The sequence below is a fragment of the Coregonus clupeaformis genome, chromosome 13 (genome assembly GCF_020615455.1).
Source record: "Coregonus clupeaformis isolate EN_2021a chromosome 13, ASM2061545v1, whole genome shotgun sequence".
Classification (NCBI taxonomy): Eukaryota; Metazoa; Chordata; class Actinopteri; order Salmoniformes; family Salmonidae; genus Coregonus; species Coregonus clupeaformis.
Genome location: NC_059204.1, coordinates 36,056,745 through 36,082,264, shown reverse-complemented (window position 1 = coordinate 36,082,264; position 25,520 = coordinate 36,056,745). Strand labels below are relative to the sequence as shown.

At 41.3% G+C, this 25,520-nt stretch overlaps 1 protein-coding gene across 1 annotated transcript in view; it reads right to left on the bottom strand.

Moving 5' to 3' along the window:
* Positions 1–1,396: 1,396 nt before the first annotated feature.
* The window catches only part of LOC121579929 (transmembrane protein FAM155B), a 68,884-nt gene continuing 44,760 nt past the window's right edge, over positions 1,397–25,520 (bottom strand). Inside the window, exons 2-3 of the mRNA XM_041894933.2 lie at positions 18,789–18,960; positions 1,397–3,637 (exon numbers count right to left, since the gene is read on the bottom strand). Of these exons, the coding sequence (XP_041750867.1) occupies positions 3,327–3,637; positions 18,789–18,960 (483 nt within the window). The 3' untranslated portion in view covers positions 1,397–3,326. The remainder of the gene's footprint in view (positions 3,638–18,788; positions 18,961–25,520) is intronic.

Below are 25,520 nucleotides of genomic sequence, written 5' to 3'. Positions count from 1 at the left end.
GTTTTCTTAGGCAATTTGCTTGTTAATGAATATTGATACACATCAAATTTAAAATGTGATTAGGGCCGACTGCAAATCCAAGTTGGTGTCTATTTGTTGTTGTTCCAGGAATTTGGGACTCTGATCATATAACATGGAAGTTAAATAATTTTGTTTCACAGTAATCAGTATAAAACCTTTTCACTGATTTTGATGTAGGAATAGTATGGTGCTGCAGACAGTTCTCTCACAAATATACAGCATACTTTCTCTCACACTTCTCACTTAACAATGGCTCTCCCTACTGGTGATACAGAGTAACACAGATTCTATGACTTGTTATGTGACCTCCCAACTGATATATTTCTCTGCATGATTACAAGGGTAGTGCTCACCTTCATTCTAAATGTGTCTAACTGAAAATACATTCGGGATGCATAATATTGTAAAATGACAAACAGCTAAATATTTTATTTACCCCTCACAAAAAGAGAGTCTGTTAATGAACAATTCTATTACTTTATTGGGCTTTAACAGTGAGCAGGCACTGCTCCGCCCAAAATACAATAGAAACAGAAAACAGATTACATATACATATACAACTAGAAACACAGATATGGGATAATATTTGTTTTAGAACAGAATTAGTAAGCACAGTTTTAAAACAAATCTCAGAAAAAAAATGTTATTAGAACGAGTGCAAAAAGTTCTAAACATTAAAGCACAGTGTATAAAATGGCATAAGAAGTATTCTCCTCACAGCATACAGGCTTAGGACACAAGTGTAGATTTATACCCCTTTTCCCTTCTCTGATTGAGGTACGATTCCTTTACATTCTATAGGATGAGCAACAGCCATGACTGACATAGGAAAGAGAAGGGTACAAGTGACCTTTTTGGAATGTTACACACGTTAGTCATATAAGGCAGGCAATATTTCCAATCCCAAATTGCAGTTATCAACATGGTTGTCTCTTTTACAGTGTTTGGCATCTTAAACCAGTTTATAATCAGCATATCAACAATGTCCGTTAGATATTAGATGAAACAACACAGGCTGTCGTAACAAAACATTTCACTTTTAGCAAAATAAACTAAAGAAACTAGCAGTTCATCAGACCGACATGAGATTAGTTCTTACTAATTCGTTGTGGGCATTAAAGGCTACAGTGATATAATTAAGCAATAAGGCATGAGGGGGTGTGGTATATAGCCAATATACCACAGCTAAGGGCTGTTCTAAAGCACAACACAACACAGAATGCCTGGATACAGCCGTTAGCCATGGTACATTGGCCATATACCACAAACCCCAGAGTTGCCTTATTGCTATTATAAACAGGTTACCAACGTAATTAGAACAGTAGAAATATTCTTTGGGGCATACCTGTGGTATACGGTCTGATATACCACGGCTTTCAGACAATCAGCATTCAGGGCTCGAACCACCCTGTTTATAATATATTTCATTTTAGATAAATAAATAATCTGAATCTCATGCATCTCATATATCTCTGATTTGTTTATATTATTTAAATGCTCAGATATCCAAATCCAAGTTAAATTCATATACATACTGTATACTATACTCTGTAAAAACCTGTGCTATGATATCGTTTTTCAATAGTAAAATAGTTAAGATAGTTTTGTTAGGACATAAACAATATGCCTGTATTGTGGTAGACCAAGGTCACATACAGTATGTGTTTGGGAGGTGAACCCAGGGATACTTTGTAAGATAAAAAATTATATAATATTAATATATCTGACACAATTCCTATTTGTGAATCAATTTGTCACATTGGAAGACAGTTATTTTATTTCAGCTTCCCAAAGACAAGCCTAAATTTAACCAACTATTTTTAAGAATAATACACAAATTATGCCAGGAAAAGAGAGGTCAGAAGAATTAAATCCAAGAAACCAGAAACACATGAGAACCATTTATATAATCATGTTCTAGCTTGTCTTCACACATAACAATACCACCTTTTGCCAACAGATGGCCTATGAATAAATCAAGGTGGATCTTTTTCTATATCTCTGATATTTAGAAGTATATTTATAACTTTTTGGTGCTTTCCAAATAATGTCATCACTGTATTTCTCCATGAATGTAATGAACACACAAGGAGACATAGAGGGCATAGACACGCCCTAAATCTCTACTGTGGCAGGAATAGTTTTTTGATGACGCGATGCATTCACATCTTGAACATTTCTTAAACATTCAGCCATGATAACGTTCTGCTCCGATTAGCACTTTGGGTTTTTGTTATATGTAATATGTGGTAAATTGTCTGTTTTATGAGTAAGAAAGGATTGGTGTAGTTATAATCCAGACAGTCTTCCATGGCACAATCATGTGCCTTCTGTAAGCGATTAGAGACCCAGTGGGGGTTTCAACTTGTTTCAATCAGCTTTGCATAAACACATGTTCCTCCAAAGCATTAGTAGTGTACTTCTGACATCTATAAAAAACAACATGGTTTACCTTCGATTAGGTTCTGTAATACAATACTTGCATGAACTAATTCTACTTGGTGTATGATAATGAGGGTAGTAATACTGAGAATAAGAATAATATTTACTCTAAGCCAAACAAAGTATTTCTTGTGCGTATACTGTTAGCTTGGAAGATGTAACGATCATCTGATTTGTGTTGGGTCATATACATTATATTGCTGACTTGTACACTGTATTCACACACACACACACACACACACACACACACACACACACACACACACACACACACACACACACACCTGATCCAAAATAATAATACAAAAAAATAGCATATGAGCTTGCAACTCCTACTTTTCCCCACTGTGCAGTTCACATAAACTCAACACCCAACCTCGTACGTAAATCCCCAAAACCATCACATAACTCATTAAATAGAGTAGTGATAAAATCTGAAAAAGGCCATTTGTACCCAAACCCTTCTCAGAAACAGCATACAGTACCTCTTTCAGTTATAAAATCGACCCTTCCTCTGGGCTCCGGCATGATGGGAGACCCGCCTCTCTTTCCCTATGCCCTTTCATGTCCTCCTTACATGTCTGGTTCTCAGTTTCAAAGCTTCATCTACCTCCATACCTCTCTGTGTCGAGGTAGGGGATTGCCCGTGCTTCTCCACTCCTCCAGTGTGGTGGAGGGTGAGGAGGTATACCGACCTGTAGCCTACCCTGGAGCGGTGTATAACCTCCTCATTCCTGATGTCCTGTGGACGGGACTGGATGGAGAGAGAGGGTTATAAACGCCTCACTCCTCAGGTACTGTGAAGGAAGGGGGTCTCTGTAGACTGGAGGCAGGGAACAGTAGAACCTCTTGTTCATAATCAGTCACTCCTCTCGGGCAGAGCTCTCCTCCAGGGGCAGGGGTACCATGGCCTCCAGGCCCACAGCGCCACTGCTCTGGATGGTGGAGAAGGAGACGACAGTGTGCAGCAGGATGAGGACCAGAACACACAGTCTTAGTCTGCTGCTGCACAACCGCGATGCAGCTGACATGGGCGGGGAGCTGTGCCGCTGCCACGACGATGACGCTGGAAGCTGGGTCAGGGCACACGCCGCCCCCACAGAGGGGTCGCAGCCACTCCATCTGACATCACAACACTCTGGGTCTGCATTGGTTAAATGGTTTTCTAGTAGCCCTGCATCACACACAGAGAACAAACTGATTTCAGATCCAGATTAGTTTATCAGATGACAACAAACAACAAGACACCACCCCAGGAAGGCCCAAAAGTATTTTGGGTATCTCAGATTGTTCTGGAAATTCTCACATAGACACTTCATTGGGAGGAAGGATGTTTGACCTGCTTTTCACATTTGTATCACAATTTTTTGTTGTTGAAAATAATGATGAAAGTGGCCATTTTAGGCCCTTTCTAGACCTATACAGGGCCTTCAGAAAGTATTCATACCCCTTGACTTATTCCACATTTTGTTGTTTTACAGCCTGAATTCCAAACTGATTAAATAAAATAAAAAATCTCACCCATCTACACACAATATACCATAATGTCAAAGCGAAAACAGGTTTGTAGAAATGTTTGCAAATGTAAAATTAAAATATACCTTAATTACATAAGTATTAAGACCCTTTGCTATGAGACCCGAAATTGAGCTCATGTGCATCCTGTTTCCATTGATCATCCTTGAGATGTTTTTACAACTTGATTGGAGTCCACCTGTGGTAAATTCAATTGATTGGACATGATTTGGAAAGGCACACACCTGTCTATATAAGATCCCACAGTTGACAGTGTATGTCAGAGCAGGGATGTTTTTCAGCGGCAGGGACTGGGAGACTAGTCAGGATCGAGGGAAAGATTAACAGTACAGAGAGAACCTTGATGAAAAACTGCTCCAGAGCTCTCAGGACCTCAGACTGGGGCGAAGGTTCACCTTCCAACAAGACAATGACCCTAAGCACACAGCCAAGACAACACAGGAGTGTCTTTGGGACAAGTCTCTGAATGTCCTTGAGTGGCCCAGCCAGAGCCCGGACTTGAACCCGATCGAACATCTCTGGAGAGACCTGAGAATAACTGTGCAGCGATGCTCCCCATCCAACCTGACAGAGCTTGAGAGTATCTGCAGAGGAGAATGGGAGAAACTCCCCAAATACAGGTGTGCCAAGCTTGTAGTGTCATACCCAAGAAGACTCTAGGCTGTAATCGCTGCAAAAAGGTGCTTCAACAAAGTTCTGAGTAAAGGGTCTGAATACTTATGTAAATGTGATATTTCAGTTTTATTTTATTTTATAAATTTGCACAATATTCTACAAACCTGTTTTTGCTTTGTCATTATGGGGTATTTGATCAATTTTAGAATAAGGCTGTAACGTAACAAAATGTGGAAAAAGTCAAGGGGTCTGAATACTTTCGTAATGAACTGTATGTTTGAAATTCACTGCCCGACTGAGGGACCTTACAGATAATTGTTTGTGTGGTGCACAGAGATCGGGTAGTCATTCAAAAATCATGTTCATCACAATTATTGCACACATAGTGAGTCCATGCAACTTATTATGTGACTTATTAAGCAAATGTGTATTTCTGAACTTATTTAGGCTTGCCATAACAAAGGAGTCGAATACTTATTGACTCAAGACATTTCAGCTTTTTAATCAGTAAACATTTAGAAAAACATACAGTTGAAGTCGGAAGTTTACATACACCTTAGCCAAATACATTTAAACTCAGTTTTTCACAATTCCTGACATTTAATCCTAGAAAAATTCCCTGTCTTAGGTCAGTTAGGATCACCACTTTATTTGATGAAATGTCAGAATAATAGTAGAGAGAATGATTTATTTTCTGCTTTTATTTCTTTCATCACATTTCCAGTGGGTCAGAAGTTTACATACACTCAATTAGTATTTGGTAGCATTGCCTTTAAATTGTTTAACTTGGGGCAAACGTTTCAGGTAGTCTCCCACAAGCTTCCCACAATAAGTAGGCTGAATTTTGGCCCATTCCTCCTGACAGAGCTGGTGTAACTGAGTCAGGTTTGTAGGCCTCCTTGCTCGCACACGTTTTTTCAGTTCTGCCCACACATTTTCTATAGGATTGAGGTCAGGGATTTGTGATGGCCACTCCAATACCTTGACTTTGTTGTCCTTAAGCCATTTTGCCACAAGTTTGGAAGTATGCTTGGGGTCATTGTCCATTTGGAAGACCCATTTGCGACCAAGCTTTAACTTCCTGACTGATGTCTTGAGATGTTGCTTCAATATATCCACATAATTTTCCTTCCTCATGATGCCATCTATTTTGTGAAGTGCACCAGTCCCTCCTGCAGCAAAGCACCCCCACAGCATGATGCTGCCACCCCCGTGCTTCACGGTTGGGATGGTGTTCTTCGGCTTGCAAGCCTTCCACTTTTTCCTCCAAACATAACGATGGTCATTATGGCCAAACCGTTCTGTTTTTGTTTCATCAGACCAGAAGACATTTCTCCAAAAATTACGATCTTTGTCACCATGTGCAGTTGCAAACCTTAGTCTGGCTTTTTTATGGCGGTTTTGGAGCAGTGGCTTCTTCCTTGCTGAGTGGCCTTTCAGGTTATGTCGATATAGGACTCGTTTTACTCTGGATATAGATACCTTTGTACCTGTTTCCTCCAGCAACTTCACATGGTGCCTTGCTGTTGTTCTGGAATTGATTTGCACTTTTCGCACCATAGTACGCGTCTCCTTCCTGAGCGGTATGACGGCTGCGTGGTCCCATGGTGTTTATACTTGTGTACTATTGTTTGTACAGATGAACGTGGTACCTTCAGGCGTTTGGAAATTGCTCCCAAGGATGAAGCAGACTTGTGGAGGTCTACAATTTTGTCAAGCAAAGAAGCACTGAGTTTGAAGGTAGGCCTTGAAATACATCCACAGGTACACCTCCAATTGACTCAAATTATGTCAATTAGCCTATCAGAAGCTTCTAAAGCCATAACATCATTTTCTGGAATTTTCCAAGCTGTTTAAAGGCACAGTCAACATAGTTTATGTAAACTTCTGACCCACTGGAATTGTGATACAGTGAATTATAAGTGAAATAATCTGTCTGAAAGAAATTGTTGGAAAAATTACTTGTGTCATGCACAAAGTAGATGTCCTAACCGACTTGCCAAAACTATAGTTTGTTAACAATACATTTGTGGAGTGGTTGAAAAACGAGTTTTAATGACTCCAACCTAAGTGTATGTAAACTTCCGACTTCAACTGTAATTCCACTTTGACATTATGAGGTATTGTGTGGCGGCCAGTGCCAAAAAATATAAATTAATACATTTTAAATTCTGGTTGTAACGGCAAAAAAAATCTGCCAAAAGTCAAGGGGTGTGAACACTTTTTGAAGGCACTGTACATGCCTCCTGTAGGCCTAAGAACCTACGTTCCGTACGTCATACAGAAACATATTGGTTTCTAAAGTATGTCTAGATTCTGAAACACAATTTTTCACATGAATTTATTCAACATTACAAATATGAATATGAATATCTCAAAAGGATTTAGCTTATTTTTAGTTTGGAAAACAATACTCTTCAATCACGTCACATTTTTTGAGTGGTACTTTTGAAGATATTACCCATTTTATACATATACACTAAGCGCCCAAAACATTAAGGACACCTGCGCTTTCCATGACAGACTGACCAGGCGATTCCAGGTGAAAGCTATGATCCCTTATTGATTTAAATAGTTAAATCCACTTCAATCAGTGTAGATGAAGGGGAGGAGACGTGTTAAAGAAGGATTTTTAAGCCTTGAGACAATTGAGACATGGATTGTGTATGTGGGCCATTCAGTGGGTGAATGGGCATGACAAAATATTTAAGTGCCTTTGAATGGGGTATGGTAGTAGGTTTCAGGCACACTGGATTGGGTCAAGAACTGCAACGCTGCTGGGTTTTTCAAGCTCAACAGTTTCCCATGTGTATAAAGAATGGTCCACCACCCAAAGGACATCCAGCCAACTTGACACAATGTGGGAAGCATTGGAGACAACATGGGCCAGCATCCCTGTGGAATGCTTTCGACACCTTATAGAGTCCATGTCCCGACGAATTGAGGCTGTTCTGAGGTCAAAAGGGGGGGTGCAACTCAATATTAGGAAGGTGTCCTTAATGTTTTGTACACTCAGTGTACATTGACATTATAGGTCATTAACCAATCATAATATAGCCCTACTTTAGAATTGCACATTCAGCAAATCACCAGCAGAGGGAGTTACCTTTGAATCCATTTTTCCATTAATTGTGTTGGTGGTGCTCATAAAATTGATCATAACTTAAAAAGTAGTCTACCTAAATTCAAAATAGGCCATCATCATTCTTATTCATCATTTTTCATGTTTTTCTGGTGAAACGTCCAAACTGCATCTCCATGCTAATCATTTGATTGATCTGAATAATTTTCATGGGAATACAGTGCCTTGCAAAAGTATTCATCCCCCTTGGCGTTTTTCCTATTTTGTTGCATTACAACCTGTAATTTAAATTGATTTTTATTTGGATTTAATGTAATGGTCCAAATTGGTGAAGTGAAATTAAAAAAAAAACTTTTTTCAAAAAATTATAAAAAATAAAAAATATTCACCCCCTTTGCTATGAAGCCCCTACATAAGATCTGGTGCAACCAATTACCTTCAGAAGTCACATAATTAGTCAAATAAATTCCACCTGTGTGCATTTTAAGTGTCACATGAGTATATATACACCTGTTCTGAAAGGCCCCAGAGTCTGCAACACCACTAAGCAAGGGGCACCACCAAGCAAGCGGCACCATGAAGATCAAGGAGCTCTCCAAACAGGTCAGGAACAAAGTTGTGGAGAAGTACAGATCAGGATTGGGTTATAAAAGAATATCAGAAACTTTGAACATCCCACAGAGCACCATTAAATCCATTATTAGAAAATGGAAAGAATATGGCACCACAACCAACCTGCCAAGAGAGGGCCGCCCACCAAAACACACGGACCAGGCAAGGAGGGCATTAATCAGAGAGGCAACAAAGATACCGAAGATAACCCTGAAGGAGCTGCAAAGCTCCACAGCAGAGATTGGAGTATCTGTCCATAGGACCACTTTAAGCCGTACACTCCACAGAGCTGGGCTTTACGGAAGAGTGGCCAGAAAAAAGCCATTGCTTAGAGAAAAAAATAAGCAAACACGTTTGGTGTTCGCCAAAAGGCATGTGGACTCCCCAAACATATGGAAGAAGGTACTCTGGTCAGATGAGACTAAAATTGAGCTTTTTGGCCATTAAGGAAAACGCTATGTCTGGCGCAAACCCAACACCTCTTATCACCCCGAGAACACCATCCCCACAGTGAAGCATGGTGGTGGCAGCATCATGCTGTGGGGATGTTTTTCATCGGCAGGGACTGGGAAACTGGTCAGAATTGAAGGAATGATGGATGGCGCTAAATACAGGGAAATTCTTGAGGGGAAACCTGTTTCAGTCTTCCAGAGATTTGAGACTGGGACGGAGGTTCACTTTCCAGCAGGACAATGACCCTAAGCATACTGCTAAAGCAACACTTGAGTGGTTTAAGGGGAAATGTCTTGGAATGGCCTAGTCAAAGCCCAGACCTCAATCCAATTGAGAATCTGTGGTATGACTTAAAGATTGCTGTACACCAGCGGAACCCATCCAACTTGAAGGAGCTGGAGCAGTTTTGCCTTGAAGAATGGGCAATAATCCCAGTGGCTAGATGTGCCAAGTTTATAGAGACATATTCCAAGAGACTTGCAGCTGTAATTGCTGCAAAAGGTGGCTCTACAAAGTATTGACTTTGGGGGGGTGAATAGTTATGCACGCTAAAGTTTTCTGTTTTTTTGTCTTATTTCTTGTTTGTTTCACAATAAAAAATATTTTGCATCTTCAAAGTGGTAGGCATGTTGTGTAAATCAAATGATACAAACCCCCCAAAAATTGCAATTCCAGGTTGTAAGGCAACAAAATAGTAAAAATGCCAAGGGGGGTGAATACTTTCGCAAGCCACTGTATGCATTTAGATCTTCTTGAATTACTGTTTCGTGAGCGAATTAGACCAGATGATGTTAACAAACTATTAGCTTTTCTTGTATTGTGTTTCAATCAAAGCATATATCCTGCCTAGTGGCGCGCTCTGTTGAGTTTTAGCGCGTTATCATATTTTTTTGACTAACCAGCTAAGCATCCTAAAGTCTCATTAGAAATGAGGAAGTGTTTTTGATTAACAGTAACGTTATAGGCCTACTATGCTATGGTACTATATTCAGTTCTGTTATGTAATATGCAAATGAATCATTATGTGATCTTGCGAGACATTGATTCCGCTTTGATCTAACTTCATCACATCTCACAAGGGTGCTTGTTTAGTAATCTTCTATTTGTAATAACAATAATATGTGATGAGTATGACTATTAGGCGTAGGCAACAGATTTTGATGAGATGTCATTTTAAATGATTTGAGCACACTTCGTGGCGCTGAAAGGACAGCGCCAGGACCATGCAATGATGTTAAAGAAGTTGAACCAACTTGTGGTGCTGAAGGATAGCTCTGCAATTCGGCCAGTTCAGGAATAAACAACAATAATTTGCAGTAGGCCTATAGCCTATAGGCCTACGACTACGTGGAATAGCTATTTGTAGGCTATACCTTAATGTATGCTGAACAAAAATATAAATGCAACATACAACAACTTCAAATATTTTACTGAGTTACAGTTCATATGAGGAAATCAGTCAATTGAAATAAGTAAATTAGGCCCTAATCTTTGGATTTCACATGACTGGGAATCCAGATATGAATATGTTGGTCACAGATACCTTAAGAAAATGGGCCTCACAATGGGCCTCAGGATCTCGTCACAGTATTTCTGTGCATTCAAATTGCCATCGATAAAATGCAATTGTGTTCGTTGTCAGTAGCTTATGCCTGCCCATATCATAACCCCACCGCCACCGTGCGTCACTCTGTTCACAATGTTGACATCAGCAAACCTGTCATGACTTCCGCCGAAGTTTGTGCTTCTCCCTGTGCGGGCGGCTATCGGCGGTCGTCGTCACCGGCTTTCTAGATCCCACTGATCTACGTTTCTGTTTTCCATTTGTTTTGTCTTGTTTGTACACACCTGGTTCCCATTGTATGATGATTATTTCCCTATTTAACCCTCTGGTTCCCACATGGTTTTGTGCGTGTTTGTTTGTTGTGTTGTGTCATACGCTTTTGTGAGCTGGTGTGTTTTCCCTGCGTGGAAATTAGTGTTTGTTTTTTCTGAGTAAAGTACGTTGTGTACTCAGTTCTGTGTCCTGTGCCTGACTCCGTCCTACCGCTGCACATTTGACACCCTGACAAAACCGCTCGCCCACACAACACCATGCACGTGGTCTGCGTTTGTGAGGCAGGTTGGACGTACTGCCAAATTCTCTAAAACAACGCTGGAGGCGGCTTATGGTAGAGAAATGAACATTCTCTGGCAACAGCTCTGGTGGACATTACTGCAGTCAGCATTTCAATTGCACATCTGTAGCATTGTGTTGTGTGACAAAACTGCACATTTTAGAGTGGCCTTTTATTGTCCCCAGCACAAGGTGCACCTGTGTAATGATCATGCTGTTTAATCAGCTTCTTGATATGCCACACCTGTCAGGTCGATGGATTATCTTGGCAAAGGAGAAATGGTCACTAACAGGGATGTAAATTAATCTGTGCACAACATTTGACAAAAATACGATTTTTGTGTGTATGGACATTTCTGGGATCTTTTATTTCAGCTCATGAACCATCAAACAGGCAAAGCGTCAACACAAGACTAAGATTGAATCGTACTACACCGGCTCCGACGCTCGTCAGATGTGGCAGGGCTTGCAAACTATTACAGACTACAAAGGGAAGCACAGCCGCGAGCTGCCCAGTGACACGAGCCTACCAAACAAGCTAAATTACTTATATTCTCGCTTCGAGGCAAGCAACACTGAAGCATGCATGAGAGCATGAGCTGTTCTGGACGACTGTGTGATCACGCTCTCCATAGCCGTTGTGAGTAAGACCTTTAAAAACAGGTCAACATTCACAAGGCCGCAGGGACAGACGGATTACCAGGACGTGTACTCTGAGCATGCACTGACCAACTTGCAAGTGTCTTCACTGACATTTTCAACCTGTCCCTGACTGAGGATGTAATACCAACATGTTTCAAGCAGACCACCATAGTCCCTGTGCCCAAGAGCACTAAGGTAACCTGCCTAAATGACTACAGACCCGTAGCACTCACGTCTGTAGCCATGAAGTGCTTTGAAAGGCTGGTCATGGCTCACATCAACACCATTATCCCAGAAACCCTAGACCCACTCCAATTTGCATACCGCCCCAACAGATCCACAGATCTGCAATCTCTATTGAACTCCACACTGCCCTTTCCCACCTGGACAAAAATAACATCTACGTGAGAATGCTATTCATTGACTACAGCTCAGCGTTCAACACCATAGTGCCATCAAAGCTCATCACTAAGCTAAGGACCCTGGGACTAAACACCTCCCTCTGCAACTGGATCCTGGTCTTCCTGGCGGGTCGCCCACAGGTGGTAAGGGTAGGTAACAACACATCTGCCACGCTGATCTTCAACACGGGGGCCCCTCAGGGGTACAGGCTCTGCTGTAGCCGGCCGCAACCGGGAGACCAATGGGGCGGCGCACAATTGGCCCAGCGTCGTCCAGGGTAGGGGAGGGAATGGCAGGCAGGGAGGTAGCTCAGTTGATAGAGCATGGCGTTTGCAACGCCAGGGTTGTGGGTTCGTTTCCCACAGGGGGCCAGTATGAAAATAATAATGTATGCACTAACTGTAAGTCGCTCTGGATAAGAGCGTCTGCTAAATGACGTAAATGTAATGTAAATGTACTTTCTCAGTCCCCTCCTGTACTCCCTGTTCACCCATGACTGCATGGCCAGGCACGACTCCAACACTATCATTAAGTTTGCCGACGACACAACAGTGGTAGGCCTGATCACCGACAACGATGAGACAGCCTATAGGGAGGAGGTCAGAGACCTGGCCGTGTGGTGCCAGGATAACAACCTCTCAACTAACCTGTGCCCCCGCACATTGACTCTGTAACGGTGCCCCCTGTATATAGCCTGGCTACTGTTATTTTACTGTTGCTCTTTAATTATTTGTTTTTTCTTTTTCTTTTTTACTTATCTATTTTTTACTTAACACTTATTTTTCTTAAAACGACATTGTTGGTTAAGGGCTTGTTGTATTCGACGCATGTGACAAATAACATTTTATTTGATTTGAAACACCAACTTCTCTGGCATTATCACTTACAGTTGAAGTCGGAAGTTTACATACACCTTAGCCAAACACAATTAAACTCAGTTTTTCACAATTTCTGACATTTAATCCTAGTAAAAAATCCCTGTCTTAGGTCAGTTAGGATCACCACTTCATTTTAAGAATGTGAAATGTCAGAATAATAGTAGAGAGAATTATTTATTTCAGCTTTTATTTCCTTCATCACATTCCCAGCGGGCCAGAAGTTTACATACACTCAATTAGTATTTGGTAGCATTGCCTTTAAATTGTTTAACTTGGGTCAAACATTTTGGGTAGCCTTCCTCAAGCTTCCCACAATAAGTTGGGTGAATTTTGGCCCATTCCTCCTGACAGAGCTGGTGTAACTGCGTCAGGTTTGTAGGCCTCCTTGCTCACACAAGCTTTTCAGTTCTGCCCACAAATTTTCTATAGGGTTGAGGTCAGGGCTTTGTGATGGCCACTCCAATACCTTGACTTTGTTGTCCTTAAGCCATTTTGCCACAAGTTTGGAAATATGCTTGGGGTCATTTTCCATTTGGAAGACCCATTTGCGACCAAGCATTAACTTCCTGACTGATGTCTTGAGATGTTGCTTCAATATATCCACATAATTTTCCTTCCTCATGATGCCATCTATTTTGTGAAGTGCACCAGTCCCTCCTGCAGCAAAGCACCCCCACAGCATGATGCTCCCACCCCCGTGCTTCACGGTTGGGATGGTGTTCTTAGGCTTGCAAGCCTTCCCCTTTTTCCTCCAAACATAACGATGGTCATTATGGCCAAACAGTTCTATGTTTGTTTCATCAGACCAGAGGACATTTCTGCAAAAAGTACGATCTTTGTCCCCATGTGCTGTTGCAAACTGTAGTCTGGCTTTTTTATGGCGGTTTTGGAGCAGTGGCTTCTTCCTTGCTGAGCGGCCTTTCAGGTTATGCCGATATAGGACTCGTTTTACTGTGGTATAGATATTTCTGTATCTGTTTCCTCCAGCATCTTCACATGGATTGGGGGGATTGATTTGCACTTTTCGCACCAAAGTACGTTCATCTCCAGGAGACAGAATGCGTCTCCTTCCTGAGTGGTATGACGGCTGCGTGGTCCCATGGTGTTTATACTTGCGTACTATTGTTTGTACAGATGAACGTGGTACCTTCAGGCGTGTGGAGGTCTACAATTTCTTTTCTGAGATGATTTTCCCATGATGTCAAGCAAAGAGGCACTGAGTTTGAAGGTAGGCCTTGAAATACATCCACAGATACACCTCCAATTGACTCAAATGATGTCAATTAGCCTATCAGAAGCTTCTAAAGCCATGACATCATTGTCTGGAATTTTCCAAGCTGTTTAAATGCACAGTCAACTAGGTGTTGGTCAACTTCTGACCCACTGGAATTGTGATACAGTGAATTATAAGTGAAATAATCTGTCTGTAAACAATTGTTGGAAAAATTACTTGTGTCATGCACAAAGTAGATGTCCTAACTGACTTGCCAAAACTATAGTTTGTTAACAATAAATTTGTGGAGTGGTTGAAAAAACGAGTTTTAATGACTCCAACCTAAGTGTATCTAAACTTCCGACTTCAACTGTAAATACATAGTCTTAGCAAGCTCTTTGGCAGCAGCTAAGCTTTTTTAGTTATAATATTTAGCTACCTACCTAACTAGCTAGCTTTGCAAACGTTAGGTTAGCTAGCTAGCATCGTGTAGGCAATAGAAAAATGGCCGTAAAAACAGCTCTAGCTTAATCTAGAAGAAAGACTTACGTTTATTTTTTACCGGATAATTACTTTTGATGCACCTGTAGCAAAGATTTTTATAACTAGCTCCTTGTTCTATCTGTGCCCGTAGTGGACAGCAGCTGCCATTACTTCCCCCACACGTGAGAGAAATGTCTATAGCGGGGTGGTGCTTGGGAAAGATGGTGGAAGTGGATGATGAGTTTGAATCAAGCAGCGCGTCGAGCAAAGTTGGTGAAGACAAATGTTCTGAATGGACAACAGTAGTATCGAAAACTGGAACAAAAAGGAAATTGTCTAAAATTGGAGTGGAGGATACTTCTTGTTGGGATGCGTTTGTTGAGTAAGGATGCATATGTGGGAGACCCATTTGAGGTGTCGAAAATTGAGAAGTATGCACTGGGAAAAGTGGAGTCTGTCAGAGTGACCAGGAGTGGTCTTATTTTGATTAATTGTATTTCTGAAGAACAGAGGAAGATTGCAGTGAGCCTCAAAATAATCTGGATAACAGAAGTTTTGTGTTTTGAACTTCGGAGTACAGCACCCGTCAAAGGAGTCATCTCAGGGGTGACGACGGATGTTCAGGTTGAATCCCTGAAGAAAATTCCTGGTGTGGTTGGTGCCCGGCGTCTGACCCGCTGAGCGAATGGAGAAAAATAAGAAAGTCTGTCAGTCCAGTTGTTTTTTGATAAAGAGCAAATACCTACGCATGTGAAGCTTGGTTATGTAAGATACGCTGTAAGAGCTTTCATCCCCAAACCATTGCAGTGTAAAAATTGTAAAGGATTTGGCCATGTTTCAAGTGTGTGCAGACGGACAGAGTATATTGAAGAACGGTGTGTAGAAGAACGACAGTGTTGTAATTGTGGTGGGGATCATGATCCCGAGTTCCTGGAGTGCCCTGTACGGGTGAAGGAGATTGAGGTGGCAAAAGTTAGAGCGGTCAATCAAATCTCATATGTGGAGGCGATTAAAATAATTGAGAAAACAAGTTACAGTGGGGAGAACAAGTATTTGATACACTGCCGATTTTGCAGGTTTTCCTACTTACAAAGCATGTAGAGGTCTGTACTTTTCATAATAGGTACACTTCAACTGTGAGAGACGGAATCTAAAAAAAAAATCCAGAAAATCCAGAAAATCACATTGTATGATTTTTAAGTAATTAATTTGCATTTTATTGCATGACATAAGTATTTGATCGCCTATCAACCAGTAAGTATTCCGGCTCTCACAGACCTGTTCGTTTTTCTTTAAGAAGCCCTCCTGTATTAACTGCACCTGTTTGAACTCGTTACCTGTATAAAATACACCTGTCCACACACTCAATCAAACAGACTCCAACCTCTCCACAATGGCCAAGACCAGAGAGCTGTGTAAGGACATCAGGGATACAATTGTAGACCTGCACAAGGCTGGGATGGGCTACAGGACAATAGGCAAGCAGCTTGGTGAGAAGGCAACAACTGTTGGCGCAATTATTAGAAAATGGAAGAAGTTCAAGATGACGGTCAATAACCCTCGGTCTGGGGCTTCATGCAAGATCTCACCTCATGGGGCATCAATGATCATGAGGAAGGTGAGGGATCAGCCCATAACTACACAGCAGGACCTGGTCAATGACCTGAAGAGAGCTGGGACCACAGTCTCAAAGAAAACCATTAGTAACACACTACGCCGTCATGGATTAAAATCCTGCAGCGCACGCAAGGTCCCCCTGCTCAAGCCAGCGCATGTCCAGGTCCGTCTGAAGTTTGCCAATGACCATCTGGATGATCCAGAGGAGGAATGGGAGAAGGTCATGTGGTCTGATGAGACAAAAATAGAGCTTTTTGGTCTAAACTCCACTCGCCGTGTTTGGAGGAAGAAGAAGGATGAGTACAACCCCAAGAACACCATCCCAACCGTGAAGCATGGAGGTGGAAACATCATTCTTTGGGGATGCTTTTCTGCAAAGGGGACAGGACGACTGCACCGTATTGAGGGGGAGGATGGATGGGGCCATGTATCGCGAGACCTTGGCCAACAACCTCCTTCCCTCAGTAAGAGCATTGAAGATGGGTCGTGGCTGGGTCTTCCAGCATGACAACGACCCGAAACACACAGCCAGGGCAACTAAGGAGTGGCTCCGTAAGAAGCATCTCAAGGTCCTGGAGTGACCTAGCCAGTCTCCAGACCTGAACCCAATAGAAAATGTTTGGAGGGAGCTGAAAGTCCGTATTGCCCAGCGACAGCCCCGAAATCTGAAGGATCTGGAGAAGGTCTGTATGGAGGAGTGGGCCAAAATCCCTGCTGCGGTGTGTGCAAACCTGGTCAAGACCTACAGGAAACGTATGATCTCTGTAATTGCAAACAAAGGTTTCTGTACCAAATATTAAGTTCTGCTTTTCTGATGTATCAAATACTTATGTCATGCAATAAAATGCAAATGAATTACTTAAAAATCATGCAATGTGATTTTCTGGATTTTTGTTTTAGATTCCGTCTCTCACAGTTGAAGTGTACCTATGATAAAAATTACAGACCTCTACATGCTTTGTAAGTAGGAAAACCTGCAAAATCGGCAGTGTATCAAATACTTGTTCTCCCCACTGTATGCTAGTGAAAATATGGTAGTGGACGCACCACAGCCTGTAGTAAATGTTTGCTGCCAGTCAAAAGATACCCTGTGTGTTAAAAAGTTGGATTTTGTGGCGTTCATTGCCACAGTTATAAACTGTACGGCTCAAGTCTCAAAGAAATCTAAGAAACTGGACATTATTGTGGCTGCGGCAGAAACGTTTTCGGGACTGAAGGATTTTACATCTGAAGACTTGCAAGGGGTACTGGCGCCGGAAGACCAGCCCTCCCAGGTTCCCTTAGAACCTGTGTAGGGATCAGATTTATTTATATCTATTTTTTCTTAAAGAAAGGTTGTTAGATTTTTTTATTTTAATTTTTTTGGGGGGTAGTTTGGTAGTTTTCTTGGTATTTTGTTCCATTTTGGGGAATCATGTTTCCTTCCCACACAGTAGGTGGCGGAATGTTGTGTGATCGCCAATATACCATAGAAGAAGAAGGCCTATAGCGAGATGTAGTTTTCCCACGGTCTACGCAAATTCGTTTTTGTTGTAGGTGGCGGCTGCAGTAGCAGATGTTATGGAAGAGGATGCTAATTTGTTAACTTCGCCCTTTTCAAGATTAACTTTCGACAAGAAGTTATGTTTCAAATGATCATCATCTGGTGAGTGGAACTGTTTTTTTTTATTGCAGCTTGCTTGCTGTTGTTCACTATCTTTTCTATATATGAAAATAATGCATTATGCATGTGAAACATTGTTGCATTTAAACTGTCGATCACTGGTTACTTTGTGTGCTGAATGTGATAACAATGTTTGCAATGGGAAGTAATAGTTGTACATTTCGATTAGGACATTCTTAGCCTAATGGTGTTGTTTTTGTATTCTTATGATTGGGTCCTACAGGTTTATTAGGGCTGCTTATTCTTTAATATCATGCTGTGTGTGACTGCTGTCTTTCTATCGGCCTATGTGTTTTACGAAGTCTGCTCTCCTACATGGAGAGTGCAGGTATTACGGTCGCTGTCCTTTCAACATCAAGAGCCTGTCAAACTCACATCCTTTGATGTGTCACTTTTGGTGATAGTGTGATAGTGATGGCGTTAGGCTACCATAGGTTGTGTAAGCAGTGTGTTTGTTGTTGCTGGTAACATTAGTGCGGGTACTGTCTCTGTGTTTTTCTTGATTTTTGAGTTTGGTACAACGTTTTGGAAGACATTTTCCCCCCATTGAAGGCTTAGGTCCAATAGCCACTGTTAAAACAATATGTCTAAAACACAATCAAAAAGGGTACTTTTGAGATATTCATATTCATATTTTTTATGTTGAATAGATTCATGTGACATACTCCATATTTTGGAGCACACTATACGGAGTATAATGACATCAAGATGTTGTCTGTATCATGAACGGTTTGCGCATCATAGGGTCTTACATGAGGCATGTATAGGTCTAAAAAGTGCCTAAAATGGCTACTTTCGTCATGATTTTATAAAAAAAATAAAGCATATCAAACATCCTTCCTCCCAATGAAGTTTCTATGTGAGAATTGCCAATATCTGAGATATCCTAAATAATTTCGGGCCTTCCTGGCGTGGAATCGCCCCACAGTTTCTGTGAAAATACATGAGCTTGAGAGAAAAACGGTGACAACAAAAACAACTAAATGTCACTCAAGGCACCAATCATACTGTACCTGTACAGATGAAACTGGATAGTCCTCCGTAGACCAAGTCATCATTGTCTGGTAACACAAAGGGGCACATGGTCTGGACCTCCAGACAATATTGCTTGCAGGGAATCCTGTGGTGACACTGGCTCTGGGTGGCGTTGAAGTATTCTGAGCATAACCAGGCTTTGTAGACTGACTGCAAGACAAGAGCACAGCGCCTGGAGGCTTTCACACACAGCAGGTTTTTGTCATTGCAGTGTCAGAGGTGATAGTTGCTGTAATTGAGGCTAATTGATGGACATTAACACAATTTCTACAGTATTAGGGCAGCAGCTACTACAGACATCTACTATTTTCTGCTGAGGTGGCAATAGGTAGCTATAGTGAATACTCTATAAGGAGACAGATGATACAAATTGGGCTTACTACAGTGATAGAAAACTTTGTCAAAACAAAGTCCTACGCCTTGATACTAATGCCCCATGTATATAGAGTCATTGAACGCTGGTCACCTCATATTCTGTTTATATACTGTTGTTTACTCACCGTATGTATGTATGTATATACTGTATTCTCGAGATAGCTCATCCTAATATAAATATACACTAACGTTCAAAAGTTTGGGGTCACTTAGAAATGTCCTTGTTTTCGAAAGAAAAGCACTTTTGTTGTCCATTAAAATAACATCAAATTGTTCAGAAATACAGTGTAGACATTGTTATTGTTGTAAATGGCTATTGTATATAAGCGTACAGAGACCCATTATCAGCAACCATCAGTCCTGTGTTTCAATGGCACGTTGTGTTTGCTAATCCAAGTTTATCATTTTAAAAGGCTAATTGATCATTAGAAAACCCTTTTGCAATTATGTTAGCACAGCTGAAAACTGTTGTGCTGATTAAAAAAGCAATACAACTGGCTTTCTTGAGACTAGTTGAGTATCTGGAGCATCAGCAATTGTGGGTTTGATTACAGGCTCAAAATGGCCAGAAACAAATAACTTTCTTCTAAAACTTGTCAGTCTATTCTTGTTCTGAGAAATGAAGGCTATTCAATGCGAGAAATTGGCAAGAAACTGAAGCTGGTAACTCTAATGAACTTATCCTCTGCAGCAGAGGTAACTCTGGGTCTTCCATTCCTGTGGCGGTCCTAATGAGAGCCAGTTTCATTATAGCGCTTGATGGTTCTTGAACTTTTCTGTATTGACTGACGGTGGGAACCACACATGCGGAGATCATCCGCTCACCTACTCTGCGTCTCACAAAGACACGGGTTGGAACCAAACATCTCAAATTTGGACTCCTCAGACCAAAGGACAGATTTCCACCAGTCTAATGTCCATTGCTCATGTTTCTTGGCCCAAGCAAGTCTCTTCTTCTTATTGGTGTCCTTTAGGAGTGGTTTCTTTGCAGCAATTTGTCCATGAAGGCCTGATTCACGTAGTCACCTCTGAACAGTTGATGTTGAGATGTGTCTGTTACTTGAACTCTGTGAATCATTTATTTGGGCTGCAATTTCTGAGGCTGGTAACTCTAATGAACTTATCCTCAGCAGCAGAGGTAACTCTGGGTCTTCCTTTCCTGTGGCGGTCCTCATGAGAGCCAGTGTCATCACAGGGCTTGATGGTTTTTGCGACAGCACTTGAAACGTTCAAAGTTGTTGACATTTTCCGGATTGACTGACCTTCATGTCTTAAAAGTAATGATGGACTGTTGTTTCTCTTTGCTTATTTGAGCTGTTCTTGCCATAATATGGACTTGGTCTTCTACCAAATAGGGCTATCTTCTGTATACCCCCCTACCTTGTCACAACACAACTGATTGGCTCAAACACATTAACTTTTAAGAAGGCACACCTGTTAATTGAAATGCATTCTAGATGACTACCTCATGAAGCTGGTTGAGAGAATGCCAAGAGTGTGCAAAGCTGTCATCAAGGCAAAGGGTGGCTATTTGAAGAATCTCAAATATAAAATATATTTTGATTTGTTTAACACTTTTTTGGTTACTACATGATTCCATATGTGTTATTTCATAGTTTTGATGTCTTCACTATTATTCTACAATGTAGAAAATAGTAAAAATTAAGAAAAACCCTTGAATGAGTAGGTGTGTCCAAACTTTTGACTGGTAGGGTACCTAATACTGTACATACAATTTTCTTTCCAAATTATATACTGTCTATACACACCACATATTTATATTCTGGATTCTTTCTGACACATGCTTACTAATACAATCTACTCTGGATTGTTACCTGGACTCGTTCTGTCATTTCTTGATTTCTTGTTTTGATTATTGTGTATTTGTATTTTATTTGCGAGACACTCTACTGCACTGTTGGAGCTAGTAACAAGTATTTCACTGCAGCTGCTATAACACCTGCAAATCTGTATGCAACCAATAAACTTAGATTTTATTCAGGGCTATAGCCATGGAACCCTATAGTAAAATTGACTGAGTCAGCCACTGTGGTAATGCACAATAAATCACTGTAAGACAAGCACTGGGACCAGTGAACTGGAGTACAGTACAATGTAGCGAAAGGAGAGCCAGGGTATATCTTACATTGACATTTTAGTCATTTAGCAGACGCTCATATCCAGAGCGACTTACAGTTAGTGAGTGCATACATTTTTTCATACTGGTCCCCCGTGGGAATCAAACCCACAACCCTGGCGTTGCAAGTGCCATGCTCTACCAACTGAGCTACACGGGACTATATCTTCATCCTACTCAGGAAGCTCTCCACCAGGCCCTGTGTTTGATTAAGTAAGAGAGATAAATATAGCTGTTAATATGAGCAAGGCAGCAGCAGCAGCCCTCCACAGACAGAGGCACAGGAAACAGGGCAGCAGTGATGTAGACAGAGGAACACAGCAGTTTCTTCACCTCGCTCTGCTGTGGAGCCAAAGGCTACTGCTGTCATGGCAGCAGGATGAGCCAGAGCCTTTCACAGCCATTAGATTTATCATGTGGTCAGCCTCCCATCACTACACACAACACTACAACCCGTCTTTGCTCTATTCACAACAGGATAAGGGTAGGTACTGGTCGGTCCCTGGATGGGAGACTAGATGCTGCTGGGAGTAGTGTTGGAGGGCTAGTAGGAGGCACTCTTTCCTCTGCTCTAAAAGAAATATCCCAATGCCCCAGGGCAGTGATGGGAGACATTACCCTGTGTAGGGTGGCGTCTTTCGGATGGGACGTTAAAACGGGTGTCCTGACTCTGTTGTCACTAAAGATCCCATGGCACTTATCGTATGAGTAAGAGTGTTAAACCTGATGTCCTGGCTAAATTTCTGTCCCTCATACCATCATGGCCACCTAACTATCACCAGTTTCTAATTAGCTCATTCATCCCCCTCCTCTCCTCTGTAACTATTCCCCAGGTCGTTGCTGTAAATGAGAATGTGTTCTCAATCAACTTACATCGTAAAACATAATAATGATAATACAATTCTAAAAACTAGTCAGCCCCACCAAAAGTAAACATTGTAAAGAAGGAGGATGTCTGCTGCAACAAGTACAGATACTCAATTATTTTCTTGCACAATTACAACACACTACATTACACACTACAGTATATTACAACTTTGTCCAATGTTCTGTGTCTCCCTCTGCGTGCTTTCTCTGTTCACCTTTCAATTACAAACCTCACTCACTCCTGAGAGAGACAGAGATGAGAGAGGAACTCCCTGACTACATTTCCATACACATTAACCTGCAGTATGTTGCTGGAATTGTGTTTCCAGAATGACAAAGTCCATCAAGGAACTCAGCAACATCCACATGAACAAGGGGCCTTAGAGAACTGAACCCATCTGATTAAATAACTTAAAACCACAGAAGGTGACTCTGTAACATAAGATGTTATCAAACATCATGTTTTACAAGACACTTGAGCAGAGTAAGAAAATAAAAAAGAGCTAGAGGCTGTTTTGTATGTACAACCTATTGCAACACAATATTAATCCTGCAATACAAAATAAAATACTTGAAAGAGATGAGGCGATTAGATCAGTGAATAGAATAATAATGGTGTAGCCTACTGCACAAGATATCTAATCCATTCTTACCCAATTTTCAACAGTAGGCCTACTTTCTTCCTCTAAGGAAGAAATCATGAATAATATTCCAACATTAGTATCTGACATGTTTAGCATGGAATGTTACTAAAAAGCACAGGGTAACAGTGTGCATGTAGTAGTCCTCTGTAGCTCAGTTGGTAGAGCATGGCGCTTGCAACGGCAGGATAGTAGGTTTGATCCTTGGGACCACCCGTAAGTAAAATGTATGCACACATGACTGTAAATCACTTTGGAAAAGAGTCTGCTACATTTCCTTCAGAAAGTATTCACACCCCTTGACTTTTTCCACATTTTGTTGTGGTACAAAGTGGGATTCAAATGAATTTAATTGTAATTTTTTGTCAATGGTCTACACAAAATACTATTTAATGTCAAAGTGAAGAGAATTTCTAAAGTTTGTGAAAAATTATGAAAAATAAAACACTAATATATCTTGATTACATAAGTATTCAACCCCCTGAGTCAATACATGTTAGAATCACCTTTGGCAGCGATTACAGGGGTGAGTCTTCCTGGGTAAGTCTAAGAACTTTGCAAATCTGGAATGTACAATATTTGCACAAGCTCTGTCAAGTTGGTTGTTGATCATTGCTAGACAACCATTTTCAAGTCTTGCCATAGATTCTCAAGCCGATTTAAGTCAAAACTGTAATTACGCCACTCAAGAACATTCAATGTCGTCTTGGTAAGCAATTCCAGTGTATATTTGACCTTGTGTTTTAGGTTATTGTCCTGCTGGAAGATGTATTTGTCTCGCAGTGTCTGTTGGAAAGCAGACTGAACCAGGTTTTCCTCTAGGATTTAGCCTGTGCTTAGCTCTATTCTGTTTATTTTTATTATTTAAAAAACTCCCCCTAGTCCTTGTAGATGACAAGCATACCCCTGACATAACGCAGTCACCACCATGGATTAAAATATGAAGAGTGGTACTCAGTGATGTGTGGTGTCGAATTTGTACCAAACATAATGCTTCAATCGAACGCTGCTGGCACCCGCCCACCCGACTACAATCACTACTCTCGACGGGTCTGACCTAGAGTATGTGGACAACTACAAATACCTAGGTGTCTGGTTAGACTGTAAACTCTCCTTCCAGACTTACATTAAGCATCTCCAATCCAAAGTTAAATCTAGAATCGGCTTCCTATTTCGCAACAAAGCCTCCTTCACTCATGCTGCCAAACATGCCCTCGTAAAACTGACTATCCTACCGATCCTTGACTTCGGCGATGTCATTTACAAAATAGCCTCCAACACTCTACTCAGCAAATTGGATGTAGTCCATCACAGTGCCATCCATTTTGTCACCAAAGCCCCATATACTACCCAACACTGTGATCTGTACGCTCTTGTTGGCTGGTCCTCACTACATATTCGTCGCCAAACCCACTGGCTCCAGGCCATCTATAAATCACTGCTAGGCAAATCCCCGCCTTATTTTAGCTCATTGGTCACCATTGCAACACCCACCCGTAGTATGCGTTCCAGCAGGTATCTCTCACTGGTCATCCCCAAAGCCAACACCTCCTTAGGCCGCCATTCCTTCCAGTTCTCTGCTGCCAATGACTGGAACGAATTGCAAAAATCTATGTTTTGTTTTACCCCATATGTAACTCTGTGTTGTTGTTTTTTATCGCACTGCTTTGCTTTATCTTGGCCAGGTCGCAGTTGTAAATGAGAACTTGTTCTCAACTGGCTTACCTGGTTAAATAAAGGTGAAATAAAAAAATGTATACAAATTGTATAGAAAATGGCACCGGAGGAGATGGCTGCCGTTTTACGGCCCCCTAACCAATTGTGCTATTATGTGTGTTTTTTCACATTATTTGTCATTTATTCTGTACATAATGTTTCTGCCACCGTCTCCTATGACCAAAAAGAGCTTCTGGATATCAGGACAGCGATTACTCACCTCGTATTGAACAAAGATTTTTTCTTCAACGAGTCAGACGCGAAGAACATTCTACAGACACCCGACAAGGCCCAAATCCCCATCATTCGTATAAGAAAGAGACGGATGTATCGTGGACGTAGGTCGGGGTGCCTTGTAAGGATCCGACGGCGAGTGAGTAATCTGCCTCTTCCATCAATCTTATTAGCCAACGTACAATCATTGGAAAACAAAATGGACAACCTAAGATCAAGAATATCCTACCAACGGGATATTAAAAACTGTAATATCTTATGTTTCACTGAGTCGTGGCTGAATGATGACATGGATAACATACAGCTGGCGGGATATACGCTACATCGGCAGGAAAGAACGGCTGACTCCGGTAAGACAAGGGGTGGCGGTCTGTGTACATTTGTAAACAACAGCTGGTGCACGAAATCTAATACTAAAGAAGTCTCAAAGTTTTGCTCGCCTGAGGTAGAGTATCTCATGATAAGCTGTAGACCACACTATTTACCAAGAGAGTTTTCATCTATATTTTTCGTAGCTGTCTATTTACCACCACAAACCGATGCAGACACTAAGATTGCACTCAGTGAGCTGTTTAAGGCCATAAGCAAACAGGAAAACGCTCATCCAGAGGCAGCACTCCTAGTGGCTGGGGACTTTAACGCAGGGAAACTTAAATCAGTTTTACCTAATTTCTACCAGCATGTTAAATGTACAACCAGAGGAAAAAAACTCTAGACCACCTTTACCGACCCGTAGCACT